General features: G+C 42.8%; 1 protein-coding gene across 1 annotated transcript in view; it reads left to right on the top strand.

Moving 5' to 3' along the window:
* Positions 1–17,227, top strand: part of LOC134645334 (amine oxidase [flavin-containing]-like) — a 30,216-nt gene extending 12,989 nt beyond the window's left edge. Inside the window, exons 4-15 of the mRNA XM_063498734.1 lie at positions 4,658–4,762; positions 4,858–4,949; positions 6,001–6,142; positions 8,785–8,934; positions 11,332–11,491; positions 11,571–11,667; positions 12,141–12,194; positions 12,280–12,337; positions 12,426–12,523; positions 15,086–15,197; positions 15,778–15,840; positions 16,032–17,227. Coding sequence (XP_063354804.1) covers positions 4,658–4,762; positions 4,858–4,949; positions 6,001–6,142; positions 8,785–8,934; positions 11,332–11,491; positions 11,571–11,667; positions 12,141–12,194; positions 12,280–12,337; positions 12,426–12,523; positions 15,086–15,197; positions 15,778–15,840; positions 16,032–16,187 — 1,287 coding nt within the window. The 3' untranslated portion in view covers positions 16,188–17,227. The remainder of the gene's footprint in view (positions 1–4,657; positions 4,763–4,857; positions 4,950–6,000; positions 6,143–8,784; positions 8,935–11,331; positions 11,492–11,570; positions 11,668–12,140; positions 12,195–12,279; positions 12,338–12,425; positions 12,524–15,085; positions 15,198–15,777; positions 15,841–16,031) is intronic.
* Positions 17,228–19,645: the final 2,418 nt, after the last annotated feature.

Here is a 19,645-nt window from a genome sequence, read left to right as displayed (position 1 = left end):
ACCTTGCCTAGCTTGGAGTCACCACACCTAGTACTCCAATTACCACTGTTACCTTCACCCTCCACATCTTCTCGAGCTCTTCTCTGAGCCCTTGGTATTTCTCAGGCTTCTTGTGTTCCTTCTTCCTGATGTTGCTGTCATTTCAAATCGCTACATCTATCACTACGGCCGTCTTTGTCCGGTTGTCAGGTTGGTTAGCCACCACCATTTTGTCCGTCTGTATCTGGAAGTCCCACAGGATCTTAGCCTTGAGACTTCCAGGTCATATTCGGCACAGATGTTTCTGTATACTATGCCGGCCACTTGGTTATGGCATTCCATGTATGCCCTGCCTGCTAGCATCTTGCACCCTGCTGTTATTTGCTGGATTGTCTCTGGGGCATCTTTACACAGCCTGCACCTGGGGTCTTGCCTGGGGTGATAGACCCCAGCCTCTATGCTTGTTCCTGTGCTGCCATGATTAGCGCCTCTGTGCTGTCTTTCAGTCCAGCTTTGTCCAGCCACTGTGGTACTGACACTAACTAGCCCCCGGCCTCCTTCCTTAAGCTTAGCATACAACCTCCAGGCTTGAAGTTGGCCTCTAGTGTTGTCCGCCACATCCCCATTGAGTTCCTGATAAAGACTCTTAGGGTCCTGTTGATCTTGTACAGGTCTAGGCATTCCAGGATCGTTGTAGGGCACCAAGTTATAGGCCTTCTTGTAATCAATCCAGGGAGTGCACAGGTTTGTCAGCCTAGTCTTGCAGTCTCAGCTGACTGCTTGGTCTACCAGTAGCTGGTGTTTTGCGCCTCTGGTATTCTTGCCCGTCCCTTTCTGTGCATCGCTCTTATACTGACCCATGTGCCTGTTCATCTTAGCCGCCATGATGCCCGCCATGTGGTACTGAAGCAGGTTATTGGCCGGTAGTTGGATGGGACTGGTCCCTTCTTGGGGTGCTTGAGGATCAGGACCATCCAGCTTTCAGTTAGCCATTCCGGGTGTCTCTCGTCAACTAGCAGCTGGTTCATTTGTGCTGCCAGACACTCATGGAGTGCAGTCAGCTTCTTTAGCCAAAATATTTTCCCCTAGGGATCAATAAAGTATTCCGATTCTGATTTGAGGCCTGATTTTTTCACAGGAGTTACAGTATCCAGTGTCACACGTAGTGAGGAGGCAAAATCATTAACAGGATAATCAACCTCTGTTGGAGTAGCGTTCAGGTAGCTGCTCTGCTCTATGTTGCTACAGGGCATTGAAGATGATAACAGTGGGTGGATTATATTCTTAAACGTAGTTACAGCACTTTCAGAAAGACATCTACTGTGATGAAGTCTACTCTCCACTGCTGTGTAATCAATTATTGTAAAAAGGAAATGATCAGACAGGAGAGGGTTTTCAGGAAATACTGTTAAATGTTCAGTTTCTATGCCATATGTTAAAACAAGATCTAGAGTGTGATTAAAGTGGTGGGTGGGTTCTTTTACATTTTGAGAGAAGCCAATTGAGTCTAATAACAGATTAAATGTCATGTTGAAGCTGTCATTTTTAGCATCTACATAGATGTTAAAATCACCCACAATAATTATTTTATCTGAGCTGAGCACTAAATCAGATAAAAAGTCTGAGAAATCAGACAGAAACTCTGTGTAAGGCCCAGGTGGACAATAGATAATTACAAATAAGACTGGATTTTGAGTTTTGCAGCTGGGGTGGACAAAGCTAAGCATCAGGCTTTCAAATGAATTAAAAGTCTGTCTTGGTCTTTGGTTGACTAACAGGCTGGAGTGGAAACATGCTGCCACACCGCCCCCTCGACCTGTGCTTTGAGGTTTCTGATAGTTAGAATGACTCGGGGGTGTTGATTCATCTAACATAATCATCCTGCTTTTAACCAGGTTTCTGCAGAGTAAATCATAAATTTGTTGATCAATTATTAAGTCGTGTACTAACAGAGACTTGGAAGAGAGAGACCTAATGTTTAATAATCCACATTTCACTGTTTTACTCTTTGGTTCAGATGTGGATACTGTATTGTTCTTTCTTTGTGATTTTTTATGTTTAAGTTGTTTATTGCTGGTTTTTAGTTTGTTTTGTGTCTGTTTGGGAGCTGACACAGGTTTTTGGGGGATAACAGGAGGAGAGGAGCTGCAGAGAGGCGTGTAAGACTGCAACTCTATTTCCTGGTCCCAACTCTGGATAGTCATATTTGGGGGGTTCAATAAATTTGTCCAGATTTCTAGAAATGAGAGCTGCTCCATTCAAAGTGGGATGGATGCCGTCTGTCTTAACAAGAACAGGTTTCCTCCAGAAAGTTTCCCAATTATCTTTAGAGCCCACATCATTTTTTGGACACCACTCAGACAGGCAGCAATTTAAGGATAACATGCAGTTAAACATGTCACTCCTGGTCATTGCCAACATTGATTTAGCCACCACCATTTTGTCCGTCTGTATCTGGAAGTCCCACAGGATCTTAGCCTTGAGACTTCCAGGTCATATTCGGCACAGATGTTTCTGTATACTATGCCGGCCACTTGGTTATGGCATTCCATGTATGCCCTGCCTGCTAGCATCTTGCACCCTGCTGTTATTTGCTGGATTGTCTCTGGGGCATCTTTACACAGCCTGCACCTGGGGTCTTGCCTGGGGTGATAGACCCCAGCCTCTATGCTTGTTCCTGTGCTGCCATGATTAGCGCCTCTGTGCTGTCTTTCAGTCCAGCTTTGTCCAGCCACTGTGGTACTGACACTAACTAGCCCCCGGCCTCCTTCCTTAAGCTTAGCATACAACCTCAAGGCTTGAAGTTGGCCTCTAGTGTTGTCCGCCACATCCCCATTGAGTTCCTGATAAAGACTCTTAGGGTCCTGTTGATCTTGTACAGGTCTAGGCATTCCAGGATCGTTGTAGGGCATCAAGTTATAGGCCTTCTTGTAATCAATCCAGAGAGTGCACAGGTTTGTCAGCCTAGTCTTGCAGTCTCAGCTGACTGCTTGGTCTACCAGTAGCTGGTGTTTTGCGCCTCTGGTATTCTTGCCCGTCCCTTTCTGTGCATCGTTCATGTACTGACCCATGTGCCTGTTCATCTTAGCCGCCATGATGCCCGACAGGAGCTTCCATGTGGTACTGAAGCAGGTTATTGGCCGGTAGTTGGATGGGACTGGTCCCTTCTTGGGGTCCTTGAGGATCAGGACCATCCGGCTTTCAGTTAGCCATTCCGGGTGTCTCTCGTCAACTAGTAGCTGGTTCATTTGTGCTGCCAGACACTCATGGAGTGCAGACAGCTTCTTTAGCTAGTAGGCGTTAACCATCCCGGGGCCTGGTGCTGTCCAACTCTTCATACTAGAGACCCTTTCTTGTATATTTGCCACAGCAATGGTTACTGGACCCTTTTAAGGCAGGTTGCTGTGGTCTGCTGTCAGATCCACTAGCCACTGAGCATTTGTGTTATGGGTTGCGTCCTTCTCCTATATGCTCTTCCAGTATTGTTCCATCTCCAGCCTTGGTGGTGCTGTTCTCAAATTGTTCCCCTGCCACTGAGAGATTATTGTACAATCTACTGTACAATATAAAGCACCTTGAGGCGACTGTTGTTGTGATTTGGTGCTATATAAATAAAATTGAATTGAATTGAATTGAATTGAATTGAGAGTACACCTTGACCGGTTCTGTGTAGAACAGCTGTAGTTATTCTCCTGCATTCTATCTCTCTGGTGTACCTCTTCAAGCAGCTGGCTAAGGCTGTGAGTCTTTGCTTGGCAGTTTCCAAGGCCTCAGGTATTGGACAACTTGCAGCACTTCTTAGGCACCTTCTTTGTCGCACCTTTCTGCAGCTCCGATAGTTGGCTAACCTCCCTCCGTGCTACCTTGATGCCTCCAGTCTCCTTCAGTGCAGTAACAATGCAGTTACAGCTGCATTGTTTGACAATGAAATGAACATCTAAACAATTTTGATATTCTTTTTGTTTTGTTTTTTTCCTTTGGCTCTATTACAGTGGTATTACATTACACAACACAATAAGTTAAGAGAAATAATAGGAGCCATTATTAGTTTAATACAGCTGCAGACCAAGACAATACAGTGTAAGTGTTATTCCAGAATTGTCTCTGAGCTGACAGCTCTGTGAGGCGTAGGGCATTCCCACAAAGATGTACAGACAGTTTTTACTCTTTCAAGGAAGTTTGTGTTTAATAAGGTTTGAAATAAATGTTCCTGTCAAGCAACGCTCTCAATACTCAAGCTCTCAAATAATCTCTCTAGCATCATACGCTAGAGCAGCGGTTTGGCAAAACCTTAATGGTTTTAAACCCACTGCATCTACCCCTGACTGTCACCTCTGTGTTTGTATGTCTTTGTATGTGATTGAGAAATGCAGAAATAAACCAGAACAGGCATAAAAACTATGGCTTTGGATTATGGCTACTCTTATCACATTTAATGATTCAGTATCTTTGATCCAGTTGTAAACATTGCACAAGCTATTACTCCACTTTCCCCACCACTCTTCAAACTGCTTTCACAGTCAGTTAGAGGTCAGCTGAAACAAATCTTTAATGGCAAACGCTGAAATGTTGTTCTTTGAATGCTGCCATCATTAACCATTGCTTATAGAAGCTGTGCTTATTTGATAATTGGAGAATATTGTTTTGATGATGATGGCCGCAATCATGTGTCCAACAGGGAAAGTCTTACCCGTTCAAAGGCTCTTTGCCTCCCATGTGGAACCCCATCGCTTTGATGGACTTCAACAACCTCTTTAGAACAATGGATAAGATGGGCGAGGAGGTAAAGCAGTTCCCATTAGTATTCATATTAATAGACATTATAGTTTGGTTTACTGCACATGCCTGACTCATATTGAACATCCTCCTGCATTTCAGATTCCCAGAGAGGCTCCCTGGAGAGCTCCCCATGCTGAGGAGTGGGACAAGATGACCATGCAGGAACTCTTTGAAAAACTTTGCTGGACCAGGTAACATGTTCAAAATGTTTCCCGTATTTGCAGAGAATAGGTCTAGCTATTCATCCTGTTACCAATGAACATTTATATCCAGGGTAAAGTTTTATTGTTAAATCATGTGACACAAATGTTGAAGGTGGTCTCTAACAAAAGAAATGTTGTTTTATTTTCTAATATCTCATATGAGTCAGCGAGGCTGGCTGGTGGAGTGCTAGGTTATAAGCTAATGTTAGCAACCTTAGTTACTAAGGTTTCATGGGTGCAGCATTCTGCACAACAGACTTGGCATAAAATGCTAGAATTCCACTCACCGAAGCTGGAAGTAAAATTAACGCCCTTTGGTTAATTTTGGTTAATTGGCTAATTCCAATAAAATGATCCAAAAGGCTCCAACACCACAGTCACAGTTAAGAGGTCCAGATCAGTGACTCAAACTTGCAGAGGTGGAAATGGTTACAGCTTCCTGTGTCAGCACTAATGAGAATAATAATCCTTATCCCGGCAAAAACTTTGAAAACTGATGCTGAAGGTTGTAGTTGTTTCATAGAGGTTTTTGGTGGAGAAGCTTCAGTATACGATGTGCTGTGAGTGAGAATGTTTTTGATAATCTAATTACGGTGTAAATTTAAAATATGCAGCTTATAAAAGTAAATGACAACAGTCCTGCACTAATTAAATGATTGTACTGCTCCAGTGTTTGAATTACTCCTGTAATGTATCCTATATTAAACTAAAACTACAACTGTAGCTTGCCTCCACCAGTGTGTGAATGTGAGAGTGACTGAATAGTGGAATTGTAAAGCGCTTTGAGGGTCTCGAAAAGCGCTATATACATGCAATCCATTATTATTATTATTATTAAAATAAAACTTTAGTTAGACTTTGAAACTACTCAAATGTACATTACATGCAAGTCTCTGCTGGAAAAGTAGGATAAGCAAACAGAAATCCCTGACATGGTGATTTATTTGTGCTTTGTTCACACTCTTACAGAATATAAAAATTGTGACTGGGGTACATGCAGTATTTAAAGACTTCTTACCTTCCATGTAATCCCTCTCAGAGCTGCTTGTGGCTTCGCCACACTGTTTGTCAACTTGATCGTGGCCGCTGAACCCCACGAGGTGTCGGCTCTCTGGTTACTCTGGTACGTCAAACAGTGCGGAGGAACAATGAGGATCTTCTCCACCACCAATGGAGGACAGGTATGTCTGCACAAAAGAATACCTACTGATTCAGAACAACAGACTGAAAGAAGACAAAGGATTTTTTTTATATCTATGTGAGCAAACAGAATACTCTCTCAGCTTTCCATTAATGCACTACAAAAAAGTACAGACAGCGTAATGGGGGCGTGCCAAGAAGTGGACTTGCGTTCTCTGCCTCTCACACAGATTCATTCAGTGATTCAGAGGAGCAGTGTGAACGTCAGAGGGAGATCCCTCACAGCCCAGTCTCCTTAGTCTGGCCTGAATAAGATGCTGTCCACACAAAAGATGTTTTCTTGGAATACTCAGGGTGTCTTTTCTGCTGCCGTTCCTCAAGCTGAGGGGCCTTGTTGCCATAGCCACAAAGGCTTTGGTAAACAAATGACAAATAGTAGTGCAGTCGGCTCTGTGACCCCTTCCTGTTTGCTTCACATTTAAAGCTTGCACACCTTGTGATTGGTGCATACATAGGGGTGTTTGAAGTATTTACACATAGTCATCTTAAACATATGGATATGCAATTGGTATGCATTGCTTTGAGTGCAGCTTTCCTGCAAAACTGCAAAACTTGTCTTTAATCAAACAAGACAAGAAGAAGCTCATCTCGTTTCACCGCCCAGGACTGATTTAGGTTTAGCTCGTGCTTTCACAGCGACTGCTTGACAAATTCATCCAAATACCACAGAGGAATGCACACAATGTGTTTCTGCTCAGGGATGAGAGAGATGTTGACACTAACCACATGGAAATGGTCAGCACTGATTTAGTTTTGACCAACAGGTGTGGTCCCCAGGTTCTGTAAGCATGCTGTTTTTGAGCCAATATTAAAAAAGAGCAGTTTGGATCCAACTCAGCTTAAGAATTATAGGCCTATCTCTAAGCTTCCATTATTATCGAAAATTCTGGAAAAAGTAGTTGCAGATCAACTTACCACTTTTTTAGAAAAACATGAAATTTATGACAAATTTCAGTCAGGTTTCCGTAAAAGTCACTCAACAGAAACCGCATTACTTAAAGTCTCTAGTGACATTATGATGTCAGCTGACTCCGGAGCATCCTCAGTCATGGTTTTGTTGGACTTGACATCTGCCTGTGACACCATTGACCATACCATCCTGATTAACAGGCTCCGGGACATAGTCGGTGTGTCCGGTCTAGCTCTGGAGTGGTTTCGGTCGTACCTCTCCAACAGATCTTTTAGTGTTTTTGCGAATCGGTTTATGTCACATTCTAAGGATCTGACATGTGGGGTACCGCAGGGTTCAGTTCTGGGTCCTATTCTTTTTCTTTTGTACATGTTACCTCTAGGACTTATAATTAGGCAGTTCCCTGAGGTGTCTTGTCACTTCTATGCTGATGATATTCAGCTCTATTGCTCTTTTTAACCGATGGAAGTCCATAAACTGTCCTCTTTAATTAATTGTTTAGCTTCCATTGAACAGTGGCTTGGTGACAACTACTTACAGTTGAACTCTGAGAAGTCAGAAACATTAATTATTGCCCCCGACAACCAGATATCTCTAATCAAACAGCATCTTGGTTCTCTTGGCTCATCTGTTCACCTGAGCCTCAGATACCTTGGTGTGATCTTTGATCTTTCTGCCATGTCCCTAGAACAACACTCTCGCCAGTTGATTAGGAATTGCCTTTTTCAGCTAAGAAACATCTCCAAACTGCGAACTTTGCTGTCTAAATCTGAGTTAGAAATGGTTATTCATGCTTTTATTTCATCTCGCTTAGATTATTGTAACAGTCTTTTTCTTTGTTTGAGCAAAAGGAATCTTGACCGTCTCCAGTTAGTCCAGAATGCTGCTGCAAGGCTTTTAACTAAGACACGAAAAAGAGAGCACATTACACCAGTGTTACGTTCATTACACTGGCTTCCAGTACATTTTAGAATTCATTTTAAAATCTTGGTACTGACTTTTAAAGCTTTGAATTGTGATGCCCCTGCCTACATTTCTGATCTTTTAGAATCCCACACTCCCTCTCGCAGCCTGAGATCATCTAATCAAAGGCTGTTGGTAGTCCCACGAACTCGTTTTAAGACTAGAGGTGATAGATCTTTTAGAGCGGTGGCCCCCAGGTTGTGGAATGCTCTCCCTCCATCTTTACGTTGCCTTGATTGTATTTATTCTTTTAAAAAGCAGCTTAAGACTCATTTATTTAGATTGGCTTTTAATTAGATTTGTGCTGTATGTTTGATTATTAATGTATTTTATGTATTTCTGTTTTATATTACTGTGAAGCACTTTGTGGTTTTTATCCTGTGAAAAGTGCTATATAAATAAATTGATTTGATTTGATTTGATTTGATAGTTTTGTGTATCGGAGCTTTGACAGCCCAAACCTCTCTCCGCCTCCTCGCTATCATCTTCCTGAACGTGTTTCTTTTGAATTAAGATGCAGAAATTTGTAGTGAAGGAAATGAAGGTGGACTGAGGATAACCGATGCGTCTCACCAGGATAAATCAGGGGATTTTATCAGCTTCATTCCAAAATGGGAGTTTATTAGCCTTGCTGAGGGGTACCCAGAGGGGGATCAGAGTCACTTCCACCCAATAGAAATAGAAACCAGTGTTGCTGCATCTGCTCTCCCTGTTGGTGCTCACTGAACTCTGCTCTCTTTGTGTCTCAAGGAGAGGAAGTTTGTAGGGGGTTCGAATCAGGTGAGTCAGTGCATGGCGAGGGAGCTGGGAGACCGAGTGAAGCTGCAGTCTCCAGTCTACAGGATCGACCAGACCGGAGACATGGTCGTGGTGGAGACCGTGGACAAGCAGACCTACAAGGTGAGTTGAGTATATCACCAGTATTTCATTTGAAGTACTATTCTTTAAGGACACTTTTTATGTCTTTCCTTACATATTCTGCTATAGTCAGGAATATAATATTGAGCTGGAAATGAGCATTTAAAGTCCATTCTAGGAAATATTCGAGGAGCTCGATTAATGTTTATTAACGGTATCTAGCACCAAATCATCTCATGGCACACCGCACTAAATGGTCAAAGGGATTACAACAAGATGGAGAGAAACCCCTTTGAGCAGAACTTGGCAACAGTGAGGATAAAATAATGAGAGGAAAATAGAGGAAAGGCACTCAGAGGATCATGGAAGGTCCCTCAGCAGCATGGGCCTGTATCACAGAGAGGTGGTTCTTATACTTTACCCTAACCTTTTCCAATGTGCTACTTTGTACTTTTGTGTCCCTGCATTTCGGAGGAAAATATCTAACTTAACTCACATTCATCTGTGTGACAGCTGCAAAGGGAGACATTTTAAAACAGTAAATAAATAAATATATGTGCATCTGTACGCACATCTGCCAACTTATGCAGTTGGCAGATGTACGTACAATCCTGATTCTGAAAAAGTTGATGCTGTGTAAAAATGTAAAATAAAAATAATGCAATTATTTTCAATCTCATAAACGGAGCATAGAAAGTGCAAATGGATATTAGCTCATATTGAACTTGATGGCAGCAACTGTTCTCCAAAAAATTGCGATGGGGCCATGTTTAAGACAGTTTAGCATCGTCTCTTCTTTTAACACCTCCTCAGCAACTGAGGAGAGCAGGTACTAAACCTTTGGGAGCAGGAAGTTGTCTCATTCATGTTTGATTATATATGTCAACAGTTCTGGCTCTCCGTCATATGTCTTTTTTTTCCATTTCATAATGCTCCAAATTAGTGAAAGGTCTGGACTGCAGGCAGGCCTGTTCAGCACCCCAACTCTTTTACTTCTGCTGAAGCCTTTCTGTTGATTTCTCTGACCACAGAACAGTTTCCACTTTGCCTCAGTCTGTTTAAAATGAGCTTTGGCCCAGAGACGATGTCAGTGTTTCACCATCATGTTCACATGATAGAGCTTTAACCTGTATTTGTGAACAGTACAGTGTTCATAGACAGTGATTTCCAGAAGTGTTCCCGAGGTCTCCCAGTGATTTCATGAGAATCATGCCTGCTTTTAGTGCAGTGATGCAGCAGGGCCCAAAGATCATGGGCATCCATTATTGATTTTCAGCCTTATCCTTTGCACACAGAAATTCCTCCAGATTCTTGGAATGTTTTGATGATATTATTCTTTTCAGTTTTATGTTGAGGAACATTTTTCTGAAATTGCTCCACAATTTGTAGACACAGTTTTGGGGGTTTTTGCAGAGCATCTCTGAGATGCTCTTTTTATAGCTGGTCATGTCACTTTGAGACATGTCACTGCCATCAAATTCAAAGTGAGCTTTTTGTTTCTGTAAATGATAATAGTAGATTTCTGATATTTTTCTGTATATGTGAATAAAAGATGGCTTTCTGAGATCGGCAAGTCACTGCATTCTGTTTTCATTTACAGTTTATACAATGTCACAACTTTTCTGAAACTGGGTTTGTAGACACAATTGATTAGTTCAGTCCAGAGGTTCCCAACCTTCAAATGGCCCACAAAACAAATAGTCAGAATGACTTTGCTTATATGAATACATCACCGTTAACGATCTGATAAGATAATTAATAATGACGCATTGCTAATGTTTCAGTAGATTCTGAATGCAGGACTTTCCTTTTACTGTTTTCCTGTTACTGCAGCCATGTTTCAAATAACTGTTATAGTGTTTGTTTCATTTTTTATGTATTAGGAAATGAAACAAATGCTATATTTATACATATTTATACACTACATAATGTGAGATAATGCAGTCTTAATATGAAACATCCATGTATCTGTAAAACAGTAACTGCTTCACAGTGTTACTCACAAACTTCACTGCCACTGCTGCTCTTTGGCTGCCATCTACTGGCTGCTTGGAAACCTGCTGCCACATGTTCTTCATGCAAAGCAGCAACTCAACAACAAGCAGTTTATATTATCGGGTTTTGGCATGAAGTGGAAAAAAGCAGTTAAAATGTACATGATCTGTGTTACTTTGTTGATTAGGTTGATTGTTTTCATTTATGGTCAGATGGTCCATCGCAATGAATTATGGGACAGCATTTTCTCCTCTCTTTTCATAAAGGATAGTCCAGTGTATCCTATATTAAAGGAAGCATTGAAGCCCCTTTCCTTAGTATTTGGAGAACTGGAACAGCTCTTACTATGGCTGATGACTACCATGCAGATACTTCTGGGTCACATCTTTCAGTTATAAACGGACTATTGGAACGCACTTTGTACTGTCTCTGTCTCTGTGTTAGGCCAAGTATGTGATCGTGGCCACACCACCTGCTTTGAATCTGAAGATGCACTTCAACCCTGAGCTGCCCCCGCTGAGGAACCAGCTGATCAGCCGTGTTCCCGTGGGCTCTGTCATAAAGTGCATGGTCTACTACAGAGAGAACTTCTGGAGGAAAAAGGGTACGCAGGAAGTGAAAACACAGAGAGCGTGAATGCTGTTCAAGATGATGCCATTTCTAACGTTTTATTGTGTCACCAGGTTACTGCGGCAGCATGGTGATTGAGGAGGAGGGCGCTCCCATCGGCTTCACCCTGGATGACACAAAGCCTGATGGGACTGTACCTTGTATTATAGGGTTGGTACAGAGCTTCAAACAGTTCTCTGTAATTGTGTATATTTTGTATTATGATTTCATATTGTACACTACATCGCCAAAAATATTTACCTGCCGCAGGACAGCTTAACCTGAGTTATAAGATTGGTTGGCAAGTGGTTACTTGAGGTTGCCAAATAGCGCTAAGTGATATCAGCAGTCCCAAAGAAGTATACAGTGCTGCACCATGATGCATGCTTTAGTCATCATTAGGGTGGAATACACATTTTTTTTCACTAGCGACGTGTGATTATCAGAGGGTTACTGACTGGCCTGTAGGCTTGTGTCTCAGCTTTACCATCTGACTCTAACCTAGTATTCTCACATGAGCTCCTACAAGAATTTCCATACAGTGTAGGACTTGTGCTTGAATGGAGCTAAACACAAGTGATAAAGTCATCCAACCAGCCACACACATGCTCATGTAGTGTTTTCTCTTTTCATTCTCCCCCCAGATTCATCCTTGCCCGCAAGTCCAGAAAGCTCTCAAGCCTGTCCAAGGAAGAAAGGTAGACACCAGTGGACAGAGATGGAAAAAAACTCTCACGAGCTGTGAGATCAGTTTAATCCCAACTCCTGTGTTGTTGTGTTTAGGTTGAGGAGGATCTGTGAGATCTACTCCAAAGTGCTGGGCACAGATGAGGCTTTGCATGTGAGTTTGGGTGCAGAGTGGTACACAGTCATGTGGATACTGTGGAATCACTTGACTGACTGCTCATGTGTCTGCTTGTTTCCTGCAGCCGGTGCACTATGAGGAGAAGAACTGGTGTGAAGAGGAGTACTCTGGAGGCTGCTACACAGCCTATTTCCCCCCAGGAATCCTTACTCAGTTTGGCAGGTGAGTCTCTCTCTCTCACACGTGTACACACACAAAAAAATAAACATAAATATGAAAGTGTGATCTTTTCATTTCAATTGACTTCCTAATTTATTTGAATGTGTCAGCTGCTGGATATTAATGGCTAATGTATTGTAGCAGGCTCAACCGGCCGACTCGCCTAAAGAAGGCCCCTGGACATTTGAAAGACTTTGTGTGGGGTGATGGGGTTGTCGGGACAACTGACCCCTGTGTAGAGGGCTAGGGAGAGGGGCCGCTGGCCCAAGGGCTTATAGGTCAAAACCTGCTGTTAATGTTTCTAAGTTGTAGCGTTATAACAGCTGCTACAGTTAACATGTGTTGATTTGCCATTGCTGTTGTTAGTATGTAACATTACTGTAGCTGTGTGTTCTGTGTTTAGTGTGGCTGGCGGAGCACTGTGATTTTGAGTACCTCTCACTACTGTTGTGTGTGAAGGGGCATTCCTTTTTTTTTTCTTTTCTTTTTTTTTTTGTCTGTCCCATTTGGTTCTTTAGCCGTCAGAATTGTTGTCTGAAGACCAACAAGGATACCCAATGGATTTATTTTGCCAAATGGATCATCACAGCCTTGCCGTATTGGTCCATTTGATCAACCTTTGTTGTTATTATTTATTTTATTTTATTTTCAGTTGTTACAGACGGGACAGACATGACTGAGGGATAGGAAAGGGAGAAAGAAAGATGAAGGAAAAGAAAAACAGAAGGGAAGAGGGACAGTGAGAAAGGGCACTTAAAAAGAGAAAGAAGAGAGAAAAAAAATCTCCTGGATCACCTGTTGAGAGAAAAAGAAGAGAAAACAAGCAAAAAAAACCAAAAACAGAGCAACATACTAAACACAACACCATCCCGTTAATCTAGCTAAGTGTAAACAGCAGTAAATACTAAATATTGAATGTTGTTGTGTAGCAAGCAGGACCGACAGCGCACAATGTGCTTGGAAATAGCAGCCAATAAAGGTGTAGTTTATGTCTATGAACAGTGAACACCCGTGTGCACACCTGTGTGGATCAGCGCGCTTGTATTCAAAGGGTTTCCCCATGTAACGGTCTGCTAGAGGATGTAGAGAGCCATAGCCCCGTCCCCCAGGGCATGAAGCAGGCATGGAGGAGATCCAGGCTCCAGACATCCAGAGGCCCCAGAGTGCGAGAGCCCAAGGAGGACCACCGGAGGGGCATCCGTGCCACCCTCCTGGGAAGAGCTGAGGAGAGCCCCAGATGAGGGGTCACCCAGTAGCCACGGAGCAGAAGCCAGAGGGGGCTGCAGTGGCGTGCCCGCCGGCTCTGCCGGCAGCCAGCTGTGCCAGAGTGAACCGAGCTGCAGGCCCAGAGGCCGGAGGCCTGTGGGGCCCCTTTGCCCCGGAAGAGGCCTGACCGAGCAACAGGCACCAGGCCCCGCCAAGTAGCCACCGGGAGTGAGCTGGTGTATAGCTGAGCGCCCAGCCCCGGACACCAAGAACCACCAACGCACCAACCCCTGAGGGCATCAGTTACCGGCAGTGAAGGGGAATTTCTAATAAAAGGCTGTGCTTCCTGTAGCTTAGCGGTGAGGCTAGCGCAGGAACAGCAGGTTGAAACAGAAGTCTCTGTCTCCTACTTCGCCTGAGCTCACCACAATATGTTTCAGCAGGATTTGCACTTATTTCTGCAAATCAGCGCCACTCGTACTCCATAAAATGAACCTGCCTGCCTGTGCACGGTTCCAGAGGGGACTCACTGAAATCACAACACTTTGTGTGGCACGGATAATTATGTTTGCCACACAAGCAATACTGTGATCTCATAATTCACCTTTTTTAAAGAAAAAAACTGACCGGTTCTGTTGGAGGCATTCCTAACTGAATGGTGTTTTTGCTGCATTTCATGGGTTTTATTGGAGTGTGAAAAAATGAATGCATTTTCAGTACAGCAGGACGTGTTCCCAGGATTTGCCCATTAAATCTATAGCTGTACACACACATAAAACACAATCCAGTGCCGTGGCTGTTTGCAGGTGTCTGATGCATTGCGGCTGGTTTCATTTATTAGTCGAAGCTGCTTGTTGTACAGATCCTGGTGCATATGTTCACTATTAGAGTTTTGTTAACCTCCATATGAAAAACTGAAACTCCTTGTTAATCGTCATGGGGACCATATTTCATGTGTAAATGTCCTCACCAGATGTGCAAATGTGTTCTCACTCACAATGAAAAGTAAGCTGGAGTTGGAAACCTAACATTGTGCTTTTTTATACAGAGTAACTTGTTTCACATACCGGGTGGCCCTGCAATAAATAGAGTTAAAGCAAAAGTCCTTTCTTTGGTTCTTTAACGTTGAGCACAGTGGGGGTGGGAAGATTAATCCAAAGGAAATGCACTTTGTGTTATATAATCCCATATTGCACTTATTCAGGTGAGATGATTTTTTTAAATGAAGTGAATGCATGCTAAAGCTCAGAGGTCAGTACAATGCTGGTGCATACATTAAAAAAATAAAACAGTGTTTAAAACCCGTAAATCAGTTTAACCTCTGAAGCCTCTCCTGTTTCTCTCTTTTTTGCTCTTCAGAGTGCTGAGAGAGCCGGTGGGCAAGTTGTACTTTGCGGGCACAGAGACGGCCACCGAATGGAGTGGCTACATGGAGGGGGCCGTACAAGCTGGAGAGAGAGCAGCCAGAGAGGTCAGAGAGCATTAAAGTACCTGCTTTTCACTGCTACGTGTTAGCAAATACCAGTTCTTACCAGTTTAAACACCCTTAGAGGCAGGTTACTTATATATACCAGGTGGAAACCACTTAAATCATGCAGCTGGCACACCTATTAGTCACACCTCAGCTTGCTCCTGGTGATGTGAATGTAACAGAACGTAAAGTCAGCACATTGCCAGTTTTCAGAGTCTGAGGTGAGCTTAGCCAGCAGTGCTGGGGGGTCAGCTGGTATCAAATCATCACACTAGTCCTCCCCACTCAGTCTTCTTACTTAGAAGCTAAATCTCTCTAAAACACTCACCTGCTGCTTGCAGTTTATGTCCTTCTTCCAAGGCATTAACATTAGGTTTGGTTTCCTAAGATACTCCCCCATGTGTTCATGTTCCTCCATGTTTCTTAGCTCTGGCTCTGCTGCAGAGTAGGTCAGTTACAGTAAAGGCCAGTCAAGTCTGAGTAGACTAACATCACCCAAACTCAAATGTGTATCATGTTTAAAATTTAGACTGTAAATTTTGATAAGTCCTTGACTGACACCACCAATGTCTTTTCGCAGGTCATGTGTGCGATGGGTAAACTCCAACCTAGTCAGATCTGGCAACCTGAGCCTGAGAATGAGGTAAGCAGAGGAGTTGCCCCCTGCTGGTCATTTAAAAGAATGCAGGTTTAAGACACCTATGCATTGTTTACACATTTTGGACCCAAGATTACATAAGTTGTATATTGCCAAATCATCTATCAAGTATCTAGTTAATATCATGCACATGAAAAAGGCAGATATCTGATATCATCATTCCCTCCGTCCTGCAGGAAATCCGGGCACTCCCGTTTGTCACCACCTTCTGGGAGAGAAACCTGCCTTCGGTTGATGGTTTCCTCAAGTTCTTAGGAGTCTCCACATTCCTGTCTGCTGCCGCCGCAGCTGGCCTGGTGGCCTACAAGAAGGGCATCATCCCCCGGAGTTAAACCACCCTGTCGTCTCACTCCTCCACATCTCAAGGGAACACGTCTCAATAGACATTTGTGTACTTCTAGTGCACTACTTTATGGGCCCAAACTACAGAGTAGTGACCTACATAGGGTATACGTTGTTTTTTGAGAAACACCGTGATGTAAGAAGGACTGCTCAGCTCATGCAAAACACTAACACACTGTTACTCTGTCCACAAATGAAAGAGAGAACAAAGCAGATGAGAAGGGCCGACTGAAAGGTGTTTGAGAGGAGTGACGAAAGCCTAACTTCAGTTTAAAAAATCCAGACTCAGATTGTGAAACCAATGAAGGAAAAAAGATCAGAATCAGTTCGTAAGGGGAAACCTACTCTGTCATTATTATTATCCCATACACTGCCAATGAAATCCACTGTGTCAATTATATGTGAGTTTATAAAAGTCGCCATGCTTACTATGTGTATGAGCCTCGTCTGTGTCGCGTGCTTTGGTGAGCATGCATTTGTGAGCGCGTTGTTGTCAAAGTTTCCGTACAAAGTGTGCAAGCACGTGTGCATGAGTTTCCACTGTGTGTCTAATTACCTCTGCTGATTTTAGGTGCTGATTTATTCTGGCCAAGCAGCCATAGCTGTTTGATGAAATCCAGTGACTTCAGAAGAGAAAAGAGCACCTAAAGTGAGTTGGTACCGTGTGAAATGGGCAATGTTGTTTCTCTTAAATTTAAATTTTATTTAGATCCCAAAGCGCAAATTATGTGCCCTAATATGAAATTACTGAATTCATATAGCTAATTGTCTCCTTCATGGTAACTCCTTTCATATAAATCCTCTGTTTAAACTATAGTAAGTCTTAGGTATCAGCAAACACAGGCTACCAAATATGCCCACCAAAAATTAAGACGGTGCCAGTCTAAGTACTGAACCCATAAATTTAATTGGTAATCCATAAACTAATGGTGACACTTCTCAGTTATAGTTCCTTGTTGTTTTTGTATAAATCGACCAGGAGTGACCTTGAATGCTTCAGGCTTATAGAACAAAACGACTGGTGTGCATCAGAAGTTAGTGCGGGTGGTCTCTCCCTGTGCAACTAGACTTAGAAAAACCCAGAAACTGTTCTGATTGTCTTCAAACCACAACTTTATTGATATATGCTGAGGTGTCAAAACTCATCATCAAGGCTACAAAGGGAACATCCCCTTTGTAGCCTTGATGATGAGCGTCGTCAGCGATCATTCGTCCCGCTAAAATCATTTGTCGGGGGTGGAGATGTGAAAGCCAACCTGCTGCACAGTCCTCTGTGTAGGACTGTGCAGTAGCACTACACAGCGCTCTTTATGCCCACTACAAGAATCATGCTGTTCTTCTCCCAAAGATGTTTGTGAGTGTAGTTTATCTGTTGTGCCTTAATGGAAATCGTAACGTTTTTGTCATTTTATCGCAAGTGCCTGTGACTCTGACACTCTCAGCCCTCATCCCTCTTTCCCTTCCCCGCCTGCTCCGGAGGTGAGAGGTCAGATGGACCAGGTCATCGCTTCAAGGCATCATCTGCTCTCATTAACAGGGGTCAGCACTGTGTTCAAGTGTATCCGAAACCTTTCATTTTTAAAGTTCCCCTTACCTGAGTTATGTCCTCACTGCAAACTTGACTCAGGTAAAGCCGGGTGTAAAAACACAGCATCAGAGCTCAGACTGTTGAGGTGATCCCTCTGCTTATCTCTGTGTCCGTGTGTGCTTTGTGTTGTGCCTGCAGCGCTTCTTCCCTGGTTGTGGTGTCCCTCTCCCGTCTGACCCTCAGTCCCAGTGCAGGTGTTGTGCAGTTCTAGAAGTAATGATTGAATAATAATGTCACTTTTTGAACCATCACTAAAAGTGTTTGAGTTTATGGTTGGCTGAACAAACAAAGCCAGCAAATTCCATCCACCCTGTAAAAAAACAACATAAAACTACAGCACTCACAACAAACCATCAGCAGACGTGATGCAGCAGCGTTATTCATTATGGGGTTTTTCTGGAGACACCCCCCCTCCCTTTGTCCCTCTGTGCCTTCTTAACTATTCCTGTGACCTGCTCTTTGATGTCTTTGATTCCTCATACAAAGCTGGTGTTATTTAACAAAATGTGAATTAAATCTTTTACTCGTCTTAAGCTGATTTATTCTGGTGTCGTGTGTGTATTATAAGTGTCATTATGTCGACTCAGAGCAGAGCTACAGCCCAAAGGAGTGAAAACAGTGGTGTAATAGTTAAGCAAAATGTAAAAAATAATAATAATTAAAAGCTAGTCGAATTCCAAAAAAAAGACACTGAGTCAGTTGTAATTAAAACCAGAATTCAATGATTTGCAAACAAGAGAACATAGATGACACATCAAATGTTTAAGCTGAGTCAGTGTGCCATTTTAAGAAAAATAAGAGCTCATTTTGAATTTGATGGCAGCATCGGGTTTAAAAATAGTCGAGACGGGGCAACAAAAGGCAAGAAAAGTAAGTAGTGCTAAAAAGAAGGTTAGGTTAAATAGCATCAGATCATTAACATGACTGGAGTGTAAAAAGAGCGTTTCAGAGCGGCACAGCTTCTCAGAAGCAAAGGTGGATGGAGGTTTACCAATCTGCAAAAACCTGCCTGTACAAATTATGGAACAATTCAGAATAATATTCCTCAACATAAATGTCTGTGATCTTTGGGCCCTCAGATGGAGCTGAAGTGAAAACAGATGTGGTTCTGCCATGAAATTCACTGCATTAGCTCAAAAACACACCCAGAAATCACCCGCTGTGAACACTAGTGATGTGTCGGTCACGAACGAAACGGCTCTTAGAGCCGAATCTTTGAAGTGAACTACGCGAGCCGGCTCCTTATTGGGACCCGTGGGGTTTTTTTTTTTCTTTCTCTCACCCTCTCTATCGCACGTTTTTTTACTCTTCACTCCGCACGCGAGCCTTGTGCTTTGCCCTGGGAAGAGGGGGGAGGGGCGGTAGTTACACTCGCAGTAGCACAGGAACAGAGACGGAGGGAAAGAGAGAGAAAGAGAGCCAGGGACAACAACGTCACATTAGAAAGGTATAGTAATCATCCACAACTATTTTCAGTTGCGGATGATAAAGGATTCAGAAAGTTTATTCATGCAGGCCTATATGACAGAGAATATGCATCTGCTTTTTGTTTTCATATTTTAATTTATATTTAATTGTGTTGTGGTTTGCAGTGTTTTGTGTTGCTTCACTTTAAATTTGTTTAAAAGGAAAAAGCTGAAAATTTAAATAGTTAAAAGTTGAAATGTAAATAGTTGGTTTTTGTATTATATGATTTATTAATTACATTTTATGTGGAGTGAATAAAAAAAGTATATTTACGGTGGCTGCTAGAGACAAAGCACGTACAAACTCCAAAACACGTAAAAACTCCGAAGCACGTACAAACTCCAAAACACGTAAAAACTCCGAAGCACGTACAAACTCCAAAACACGTGCAAA

This window comes from Pelmatolapia mariae, linkage group LG16_19, assembly GCF_036321145.2.
Source record: "Pelmatolapia mariae isolate MD_Pm_ZW linkage group LG16_19, Pm_UMD_F_2, whole genome shotgun sequence".
NCBI lineage: Eukaryota > Metazoa > Chordata > Actinopteri > Cichliformes > Cichlidae > Pelmatolapia > Pelmatolapia mariae.
The sequence above is the reverse complement of the archived record's forward strand: the minus strand, read 5'-3'. Positions and strand labels throughout refer to the sequence as shown.